Consider the following 11,787-nt stretch of genomic DNA (forward strand, 5'->3'; position numbering starts at 1 on the left):
TAGATAGATAGATAGATAGCTTATTTCACCTTCAGCATTTACTGAGTCTTCATGTCTTGTCAACTAAGCAAATGGAAGGACATTGATGGGCTTTGCTTAGGGCATCAGTTTTGCGTTAATTTGATCCTGAGTGTATGATGCTTAAGAGACAGTTTGGTGTAGTGCTTAAAGACTCTGGACTGGAAATCAGGATACTTTGAGCTCTTGTCCTGTCTTAGATACAAAGGCATCTGAGTGACCTTGGGCCAGTCACTCTCTCTCAGCCCCAGAGAGAAAGCAAGGGCAAACCACTTCCATAGAAACATAGAAGATTGACGGCAGAAAAAGACCTCATGGTCCATCTAGTCTGCCTTATACTATTTCATGTATTTTATCTTAGGATGGATCGATGTTTATCCCAGGCATGTTTAAATTCAGTTACCAACCACGTCTGCTGGAAGTATGTTCCAAGCATCTACTACTCTTTCAGTAAAATATTTTCTCAAGTTGCTTCTGATCTTTCCCCCCAACTAACCTCAGATTGTGCCCCCTTGTTCTTGTCTTCACTTTCCTATTAAAAACACTTCCCTCCTGAACCTTATTTAACCCTATTCTAACTTCCAGAAAAATCTTGCCTTGCAGTGACTTATCTAGCCATTGGCCAGAAGTCAACTTTGGTTCATAGATAGGTGTGTGTGCGTGCGTGCAGGTAGGCAGGCAGATAAAGACAGTGCTTGGAGGGAGAAAAAGGAAGCTGGAAAATCCACCGATCCCTTTTTTGATAACTTGGACCACAGTTAACTTTTTTACCAGCCTTACTGTGGCAGAATAGCAATAGCACTTAGACTTATACACTCTGAGTCTTCAGAGAAGGGCAGCATACAAATCTAAATAATAATAATAATAATAATAATAATGATGATGATGAAAGAAAAAATTAATAATAATAATAATAATAATAATAATAATAATAATAATAATAATAATAATAGAATTTTATTGGCCAAGTGTGATTGGACACACAAGGAATTTGTCTTGGTGCATATGCTCTCAGTGTACATAAAATAAAATATACATTTGTCAAGAATCATGTGGTACGACTCTTAATGATTGTCATAGGGGTCAAATAAGCAATGAAGAAGCAATATTAATAAAAATCTTAGCATATAAGCAACAAGTTACAGTCATACAGTCAACATGGGAGTAAATGGGTGATAGGAATGATGAGAAAAACTAGTAGAATAATAATATAATAATAATATAATAATAATAATAATATAATAATAATAATAATAATAATAATAATAATAATAATAATAATAATAATAATAATAATAATAATAATACCACTTCACAGTGCTTTACAGCCCTCTCTAAGCGGTTTACAGAATCAGCATGTTGCCCCCAACAATCTGGCTCCTCATTCTACTGACCTTGGAAGGGTGGAAGGCTGAGTCAACCTTGAGCCTGGGGAGAATTGAACTGGTGAACTACAGCCAGCAGCCAGTAGAAGCAGCTTGCAGTATTGTATCTTAGAAGTTGGCAATGAGCACATTGCAACTTCCACCTCAAGGCCTGGAGGGCAGCACTTTGAGCTGTGAAAGCCATGAGATGGTGTTTCCATTTAATGGGTAAATATTGTGTATTTGGGGGGGGGGGCTACTTTTCATGTTTAAAAAAACAAAAGCTTTCTGGACTCAGAGCACACTTCGTTTTGCAACTTGAAGCAGTTCATAATTCTTTTACATAATAACCCTACAACTAATTAACTCAAGCTTTCTGAATTTCACCACTATAATGTGGGAGAGAGTAATGTTGTTAGCATTAGTGTTTAAAACAATGAAATTTGAAACCTTTGCCAATCTCTGAGTCATGCAGTGATCTATTACCGACTCATAATTGCCTTCTTAATTCCATCCCTAATTTATGTGCAACACTTAGCATGTTTCTGACCCCCCCCCCTTCCTAAACGGACTCAGCAGTTTTTCCTCCAATGAACTGCGCTTTTTTTCTTTTCCATTGACTTTGTTGCCCTCCTCTGGATACTTTCCTCAGACATACACAACTCCGTTCATTCCAAGGCTATGATGTTGTCAAATTCAGTCATAGAGTGAAAATTCCAAGAAGATTCTTTAAAAAAAAAAAAAAGGACTTGATTATCATTATATAACAAGTATAACTCATTGCTATAATTCATGCGATTTTTTTCACTCCTCTACTAAGCACTTAAGACTTTAAATTTTCATAAGATGTAAACATCTTGGAGAAAAGAGGGGAGGAAGAAGGGAGAAGCGAGAAGGGGGAGAAGGGAGAGGGGGAAAGGGAGAGAGAGAAAGGAGAAAAGGAGAAGAGGAGGAGAAGAGGAAAAGAGGAGAAAAGAAAAGGAGGAAGAGAGGAAAAGAGGAAAAGAGGAAAAGAGGAAAAGAGGAAAAGAGAAGTGGAAAAGGAAAAGAGGAGAAGAGGAGAAAAAAAGGAAAAGAGGAGAAGTGGAAAAGAGGAGAAGAGGAGAGGAAAAGAGGAGAAGAGGGGGGGGGAAGAAAAGGAGAAAAGGAGAGATACTATGACCGAAGTTTCGAAGAAATACTTGGCCGGCTCCAAAACGCGCACGAGACAGTGAAAGCCCTTCAAGTGCCCGCCTCTGATTGGAGGGTGACGCATCGCGGGGGCGGGGCCTTCTCGACAGCCGACTCGGAGATAAATACAGGTGGTCCAAGATGCCGCTCCGAGACAGCTTCCCGACGCTCCCGCCGGCTCCAGCACTTCCCCCGCGCAAAGATGTCTCAGACGCTCAAGCTGGCCACCAAGGCATCCTTGCTCGGCAAGCTCTTTCCTGAGCTGTGGGTGGAATCTCTCCTCGGGGCGCGACCGAAAGTGACGAGAAGCCATAAAACTCTGGAGGAGATGCCCGGACCCAGCGCTCTCGGCTTCTTCGCCGACCTTTTCTGCAAGAGAGGACTCTCGCGACTGCACGAGCTACAGGTAAGAATCGCCTTGGGATGAGAGGTGACAGACAGACAGAGCAATATCTTCCCTACACCTTCATCACCACCAAGATTCTCCCTCCCTCTCTCCCTCCCTCTCTCTCTCAGACAGACAGACGGACAGATAGACAGACCAATATCATCCTTACACCTTCATCACCACCAAGATTCTCCCTCCCTCTCTCTCTCCCTCTCTCTCTCAGACAGACAGACAGACGGACAGATAGACAGACCAATATCATCCTTACACCTTCATCACCACCAAGATTCTCCCTCCCTCTCTCTCTCCCTCTCTCTCTCAGACAGACAGACAGACGGACAGAAAGACAGACCAATATCATCCTTACACCTTCATCACCACCAAGATTCTCCCTCCCTCTCTCTCTCCCTCTCTCTCTCAGACAGACAGACAGACGGACAGATAGACAGACCAATATCATCCTTACACCTTCATCACCACCAAGATTCTCCCTCCCTCTCTCTCTCCCTCTCTCTCTCAGACAGACAGACAGACGGACAGATAGACAGACCAATATCATCCTTACACCTTCATCACCACCAAGATTCTCCCTCCCTCTCTCTCTCCCTCTCTCTCTCAGACAGACAGACAGACGGACAGATAGACAGACCAATATCATCCTTACACCTTCATCACCACCAAGATTCTCCCTCCCTCTCTCCCTCCCTCCCTCTCTCAGACAGACAGACAGACAGACAGACAGACCAATATCATCCTGACACCTTCATAACCACCAAGATTCTCCCACCCTCCCTCTCCCCCTCTCCCCCCTTTAAGGCTTGAAACTAGTGAGTCTTTTCCTTAATGCTTCTCCCCATCAAAAAAAGGAATTTTTTGATTGGGAGGATAATGTGTGTTTTTTTTTTAAAAAAAAAACCCTCAAAACTCTTTTTCTTTCGAGGGCTTCTGCAAAACCAATAAACCACATAGTCCAAAAATAAAACCCACCCTGATCCTATGGAAGCTTCCCCACTTTTCTATCCATCCAAAATACTTGATAAGCAAAAAAGCTTTCTGGGATGACCAATCAAAAGATGTGCAACATTGTAGGGTTTTCCTTTGCAAGGTGTGGTATGTCTATGTGCGTAAGGAAATGGGGGGGGGGGGGTTGTGTGTGTTTTGTTTTTTAAAGGAAAGGCTCACAGATGGGAGATAACCAAGGCTGACTCTCCTGTAAAAATATCTGTGAATGAAGCAAAGTAGTTGCACCAGCTAAGCCTCATCTAAGAGCACTTTTTCTCAATTACGGTCCCTTCCTTTTTTTTGGAAGGGGTCAGTGGACAGCAAGCATAGAACACCTTTCGGGAACAGGCGTCGTATACAGTATAATGAATTCTGCTCTCTTCTCCCCAGTTGTTTATCCAGGGGTGTCCCCAAGGGTCTCTTACTGTGTCCAAAAAATGTAAAAAAGGATGCTTGGAAAAGGGGGAGTTCCAGAAAATAAAAAATGGCAACAGCCATTGGATGAAGCAAACTTCTTCTGAATGTATGGCTCTTGACTGATGATTTCTCAAATTGCCCTTTGAATCTTTCATTCTTCTGGGTTTTTTTTAAATTGGGGCTCGGAAGATGGCGATATTAAGATATTCCTTCCCCCTAGGCCATTACAAGTTATGCATGGTATGTTTGTGTGTATGTTTGGTTTTATAATAAGGGTTTTTAGTTGTTTTATTATTTGGATTGTTACATGCTGTTTTTATCATTGTTGTTAGCCACCCCGAGTCTGCGGAGAGGGGCGGCATACAAATCCAATTAATAATAATAATAATAATAATAATAATAATAATAATAATAACAACAACAACAACTTCATGGATGGTGCCTTGATTATTTCTTTGTTAAGCTTCTGCCCAGAATTCCAATTATCCAGATGACTTATTTTCTTGCATGAATGTGGCGAAGAGATGGACCCCTTGGCATCCTGGAAAGGAACCCTCCAAGTTAAGGATACGGCATAAAATACACCCTCATGAGCAATGTTGAGCAATTCTCCAAAGCTTTGCTTAAAAAATCTCTATTGCTCTCCAGGAATCAGTGGGAAAGGAGTCATAGACAGTTAATGATAATTCAGTAGAGTTAGGGCAAGAAGAACATTAAGACATCCCTGAGCCCAACCATACCTGGTTTATGATGGCATATTTATAAAACAGGAGCAGGCATCCTACAAGGTGCAAGTGTTGTGTTGTCAAGATCCTCACTTGCATTTATGGAAACCTTGCAGCGTGCACTTCTTGTCTCCAACCAAGAGGCTATTTCAGGAACATCAGTTCAACCCGTTCTTTCCTAGCTTGCTTGTCTACTGGGCTCTGTTATATGGGCAGCAGCTTTCCTTGAAAAACATAAGCCACTGAGTGACCATCAGCACCAATTAGACCTTGTGGCCATCAATGGCATTAAACTATACTTTATTTTTTAATTAATTAATTAATTTATTCATTTGTCCAATACACAATACATATGGAAGAGAATAGACATGAAGTAATATATATAAAGATAATATGTAAAAATAGAGGAGAAGATATATGAAAGGAAGAAAATCTATATGATATATGAGATAAAGGAAAGACAATTGGACAGGGGACGAAAGGCACACTAGTGCACTTATGTACGCCCCTTACTGACCTCTTAGGAACCTGGAGAAATCAATCGTGGATAGTCTAAGGGAGAAATGTTGGGGGTTAGGGGTTGACACTATTGAGTCCGGTAATGTGTTCCACGCTTCGACAACTCGATTGTTAAAGTCATATTTTTTACAGTCAAGTTTGGAGCGGTTAATATTAAGTTTGAATCTGTTGTGTGCTCTTGTGTTGTTGCAGTTGAAGCTGAAGTAGTCATTGACCGGTAGGACATTGCAGCATATGATCTTGTGGGCGATACTTAAATCGTGTTTTAGGCGCCGTAGTTCTAAGCTTTCTAGACCCAGCTTTCTATACTTGCGTGGGTATGAGACGTATTGTGCCATTTTAAAATCACTGATAATTCTGTGAGGTGTGTATGGATGAGAGCCCATTCTTGTTTTAACATAACATTTTTAATGAGTATAGAATTTTTTTTTAATTGGCCAAGTGTGATTGGACACACAAGCGTACATAAAATAAAATATACATTTGTCAAGAATCATGTATGTATGTATGTATGTATGTATGTATGTATGTATGTATGTTCAATACTTGTCTCAATAACACAGTGCAGATTATCTCCTTACTCTAAAAAAAGAGGATATTTTATTTTACTTCCAAAATCTCTTTGCCATTCATCAGTCCTTGTCTTTCCTCTAGCTATAGCACAGTTGACATGATTTTTTTTTTAAAAAAATTGAAGTGTCCTTGGTGCTGTCAGAGCTTGGTTGTTTTCCTGCTGACTTTTCTTATTGCCTTTATTTCAATTTGCAGTGATCCTATTATATAGAATACTTTCCTATTGCGATCCAATTCTTCCTTCCAAAGGTACCTGATAACTCTGACTGAGTTACCTTAATGAAACAGAGTAGTGCAAGCTGCTTCCCTATGTTGTCAAAATAGGTTTGTAGATTTAGCAGTGCATCATTAGATAGGCAGAGTAAAATATTCAAAATACTTTGTTTGTGAAATGCCCTTGCAGGCATCTGTATTATCATTGTCCTGATTAGCTCTGGAAAGAATCTGAAGAGCAGACAGTTTTGGAATATCCAATCATAGTTTGTTGAATACTATACAGTGATACCTCGTCTTACAAACTTAATTGGTTCCAGGATGAGGTTCTTAAGGTGAAAAGTTTGTAAGACAAAACAATGTTTCCCATAGGAATCAATGGAAAAGCAATTAATGCGTGCAAGCCCAAAATTCACCCCCTTTGCCAGCCGAAGCGCCCATTTTTGCGCTGCTGGGATTCCCCTGAGGCTCCCTGCCATGGGAAACCCCACCTCCGGACTTCTGTGTTTTTGCGATGCTGCAGGGGAATCCCAGTATCGCAAAAACGAGCGCTTTGCTGGCAATCAAAGTCCGGAGGTGGGGTTTTCCAGCCAAGGGAGCCTCAGTGAAATCGCAGCACCAGAAAAACACCGAAGTCCTCAAAACCCCACCTCCAGACCTCTGTGTTTTTGCGATGCTGCGATTTCACTGAGGCTCCCCTCACTGGGAGGGTAAAAACGGGTGCTTCACTGGCAACGGAAGTCCAGAGGCGGGGCATCCCAGCGGTGGCGGTGGGTTTGTAAGGTGAAAATAGTTTGTAAGAAGAAGCAAAAAAATCTTAAACCCCGGGTTTGTATCTCGAAAAGTTTGTATGACGAGGCGTTTGTAAGACGAGGCATCACTGTACTGGTAATCTAATGTCAATTATTTTCATAAAGTTAAAAAGACTCCCGCAAAGATTTTTAGGGTGGGTGGGGCTTTTGATTTTTTGCACCACTGCTGCCTTTGGATAGTGTGGGAATTATTGAGATTAAATATATATCCTCTCTTTGCATGAATATACTCTCAGAACAATTGTATATATCAGGGGTGTAAAACCTGTGGCCCATGGGCAAGATGAATCACATGGGACCACCCCCACCCCCATTTTAGAGAATAGGGGGAGTTATGATATGTCATGTGATGACAATGTGAAAACGCGTGCTTGATATATCCATTGTCGTAATCCTTTTTTGCTATTTTATTATTGTTTAATATTGTTGACAATATAATACAAATAATATTGTATTTCCCAAAGAGGGAAAAGCAAATGAACCATTGAAAAATGCTGAGGCTTAAGAATCCCCTTTGATTTTACTTAGAGTTCTTTCACTTTTCTACTTTATGAAAGACACACAGAACCATAAGGAGTAAGTGAGCAACTTAACAGAAAATGAGACTAAATAATGAAAGCTACTCAAGGGTCTGAAAAACACTCTGATCTAACCAAATGAATGAAAAGCACAATCCTACGCATGTTTAGAGAGCCAATAACCCTTTGGTCCCGCTTTTAAGAGTCTACATCACTGAGAATCTACCCAAAGAAGGCGAAACCTAATTTTCAGTCCTATTGATTGCAGTAGAAAAGTCCATTGACTTAGTTTTGTCGTGTCATCTTCAGGACTAAAATTGCCGTTTCTTGTCTAATAAGACACTGTCCTTACATTGGCAATTTCTAAGCGCTTCTTTAGATATTCAATCTGAGTTAAAAGATGCTTGTATTGTACAGGTTCTAGGATGTACCATTGTATTGGAGTATTCATTTTGGACATCAGATATTTATCCTTTTCGATATGGAGGTTACCAGTAAGGGAGAAAAATTCTGCAGTCATTTTTTCCTCGGCTAGAAAAATCTAACTATTGAGAAACACGACACATGATGCGTATCTCCCATGGGTTCAGTATATTTCTACTTGGAATGGAATGGATTTAGGATTAATAGCCTTTCTAGATACTTTCTTATTTAGCAATCCTTTCAGTAATTACTGTATGCAGAATTTGGGTTTAATTGAACAAAAGAGATTTGGGGGGAGATGAGGATGTGATTGTGTTTCCAGACTGGATCTTCTTTCCTGAGTGGATCATTATGAGATGTCTCACAAGCTTCTCTCCTGCTCTCCTCCTAGATCGAAGGCAAGGAAAAATATGGCCCGGTTTGGAAGGCGAGTTTTGGGCCCATCCTCACAGTCCATGTGGCAGATCCTAGTCTGATCGAACAGGTGCTAAGACAGGAAGGCAAGCATCCCATTCGTTCCGACCTCTCCTCCTGGAAGGATTATAGAGTGTGCCGAGGCCATGCATACGGGCTGCTTACAGCGTAAGTATTCACCATCTCCAGGCAGGGTAGCAGGAGTTTCATATTGTAGTAGAATTCCCCTGAAGGCTGTCTTTGCAGAGGTTATTCCATCCTCATTAATTCCCACCCTGGAAAATCATTTTGTGCATTGATTAGCTATGGAGTAGCTCCCTCTAGTGATTTCCCGGAAACTTTCAAGAAGGTTTTATGCATATGAAGATGTGACACTGGTGGGTCATTTAGGCAGCAATTTTAAAACCCTGTTGCTGTTTGCCCCTTGGTTTCATATAAGGAATTTCTGCTCTTGAGACAGCTAGAAAATAAAGAATCAAAGCCCAATATAATACAATTAAAACTCTGATCCACGCAACTTATAAATCCCAGCTGATAGAGGGAAGAATTGTATGCCTCTCCGGGAAGCAAAAAGTTGGGGAAATTGTGGACTCTCTAAAGTTGTCAAGTTGAGAGGGCTGCAGGAACTTAGAAGGACTGAGATAGGACTGGACAAGCCTCACTGTTAGGTCAAGTTACTCCAGGTAGTCGAAGCAGGTGAGGTCGGGGGTGGGGAGACCACCCAGATAGTTAAAGGAATATGTGTAGTTGTCCTAAATCATGTCAACTAACTGCTGCCCTCAATTCCAGTGATGTGCGTGCTGTCTTTCAATCAGTGCCCACATAAGATCAGACTGCCAGTTCACTTGGGTTTTTGGTGGGGAAAGGAGAAGGCTGCCATCTTGTATCTCTCACGAGACAACATATTTTGAAAAAAAATATCCCATTTCCCGAACATTGTGGAGATCAACGGTATCATCTGTTCCCATGACACAGAAACACATCCTAAGACACCGGAGACTGCAGACAATTGTGTAATTCACCACTCCTACCTACACATACTCACAATATATATGTGTAGGTGGTACTGGTGAGTTACAAAACCGACTACAGTCTCCGGTGTCTTAAGATATGTTTTCATGTCACGGGATAAGATTGTTTCCTGCCCTCTATATTTATCACGCAAAATCAGCAGAATTAGGCAGTAGTGGAAACTTTAGAGCAAAAACCTCGGATAAGTCCTACATGAAGGATTTCACAGCTGGGTTATGTAATGGGAAGGATACACCCTATTTATTTATAGATTTTTATGTGTTGCTGGAGTTTATATGCTACTCTAACCCATGGACCTTCCAAAGCCACAGCACACAATGTCTCTCATCATTGGCCAGACTGCCTGGAGCTGTGGCCCCCCAAATTTTAGTCAGAGCTTGTCTACTTCAAATGCTAAGTGGATATTGTGTCCATGGCGAAGGATCATAGGTTCGACCGTTCTTCGTCGCCAGTGAAGAAGACTGAGGCAGTCGGTTCTTTAAATTATTTATTTTGGCTCAGCAGGAGAAAGCTCTTTTCGGAAAGTGACTTCAGCTCAGAACGCGACTGACTGAAACAGTGTCAGAGCGCTCCTTTTATACTTTCGCTTTCCCGCTTAAACTCAACTGTCATTGTCTTAACCAATCAGAACGCTCAATCCACATTCAACTTATTTACATTACTTCAATGCCTATTTAATAGATATCCTTCTCTTTTCTTCTGGCATCGCACCTTTGTGGCTCTGGAAAGAAAGCTAGAATCCTTAGTAATAGGCCAAGCTTTCTGCCTTGCTCTGAGGGGACGAATGGAGACCGTTTTAAACCATGATTACTGGCCCTTTCCTGACTCAAAGTGTCTTAGTACGTCTTCTCTGGGAAGCGTCTGCTTCATTTTGTGTTTCTTCCTTTGGAGGACTGCTCACTAGAGCGGATCTGTGGAAGACGATCATGTTTTCTGGAAATGCGTTACGTGAGAAGAGCAGAATCCTGCTGAGGCTTCTGCAAGCCTACAGTGAGAAATCACTCTGAGGGCCTCACCAAGTCCTAGATGACTCAGGCTCCCTCAGTAGGGGGTTCTCCCTTCTGCTTGGCTGGTGGCTTCCACAGCCTGGACCAATGCAGGATATGAGTAACAAGAAAAGGAAATGTAGCCAAGAGATAAGCACTCGGCCCTTTTGGAGAGGCTTTGGGTGGTTGGGTTCCATATTATTAGTGGACTATCGATCTCAGTGTGGTGAAATGGTTAAGCCAGAGGTCTCCAAACTTGGCAACTTTAAGACTTGTGGACTTCAACTCCCAGAAGTCTCCAGCCTGCATAGTTGGCTGGAGAATTCTGGGAGTTGAAGTCCACAAGTCGTAAAGTTGCCAAGTTTGGGGACCTCTGGGTTAAGCCATCAGGGCTAGAAAGCAGGAAACTGTGTTGTAATCTTGCCTGGGGCACAAAGACAGCTGGGTGAGCTTGGCCCAGTCACTTTCTCTCAGCCCAAGGAATGGTGCAATGGTAAACCACTATTGAAAAACATTGCCAGGAAACCAATCAGAATCAGACATAATTGAGTGGAGAACCCGGTTGACAAAAAGAGAAAAGGGGGGGCATTATTTATTTATTTTATTTTATTTTATTTTATTTTATTTTATTTATTTTATTTTATTTTATGTTATGTTATGTTATGTTATGTTATTTTATTTTATTTATTTCTTTGTTTGTTTGTTTGTTTTTTTGTTCATTTATTTATTTATTCATTTATTTATTTATTCATTTATTTATTCATTCATTCATTCATTCATTCATTCATTTATTTATTTATTTTGTCCAATACACAATAATAGATAAGTATGTGACATATATGCTTAAATGTAAACTACAATAGGTCTGAAATGGAATTTAAGATTTAAGAAAAAATAGAATTGAAAAAAGAAGAAAAATTGCTTAGCCAGTCGCTTTTTAGATTAAAATTAGCTATTGAAATTATATTTTAGCTTTCTTGTATAAGGTTTTCTTTCAGTTTGTTTGTTCTTAGACAGACTGAATAATTAGTGATTTGAAATGGGATACTGTATAGGATATTTTATTAATCTTCAGATAAGAGATCTCATAAATATATTGTTATTCATTAAATATATGTTTGTATGTTTTTAAGGTGCAGGGGAAAAAATAAAAAATATATACTGAGAAGACATAATTGAGTGGGAGGGAAAGATAGTCTATTTTATGAGATCT

General features: G+C 40.6%; 1 protein-coding gene across 1 annotated transcript in view; it reads left to right on the plus strand.

Annotated features, from left to right (window-relative positions):
- The first annotated feature begins 2,690 nt into the window (after nucleotides 1-2,690).
- CYP27B1 (cytochrome P450 family 27 subfamily B member 1) overlaps nucleotides 2,691-11,787 on the plus strand; it is a 17,424-nt gene continuing 8,327 nt past the window's right edge. Inside the window, exons 1-2 of the mRNA XM_070740731.1 lie at nucleotides 2,691-2,958; nucleotides 8,534-8,724. Of these exons, the coding sequence (XP_070596832.1) occupies nucleotides 2,755-2,958; nucleotides 8,534-8,724 (395 nt within the window). The 5' untranslated portion in view covers nucleotides 2,691-2,754. The remainder of the gene's footprint in view (nucleotides 2,959-8,533; nucleotides 8,725-11,787) is intronic.

This window comes from Erythrolamprus reginae, chromosome 2 (genome assembly GCF_031021105.1).
Source record: "Erythrolamprus reginae isolate rEryReg1 chromosome 2, rEryReg1.hap1, whole genome shotgun sequence".
Classification (NCBI taxonomy): Eukaryota; Metazoa; Chordata; class Lepidosauria; order Squamata; family Dipsadidae; genus Erythrolamprus; species Erythrolamprus reginae.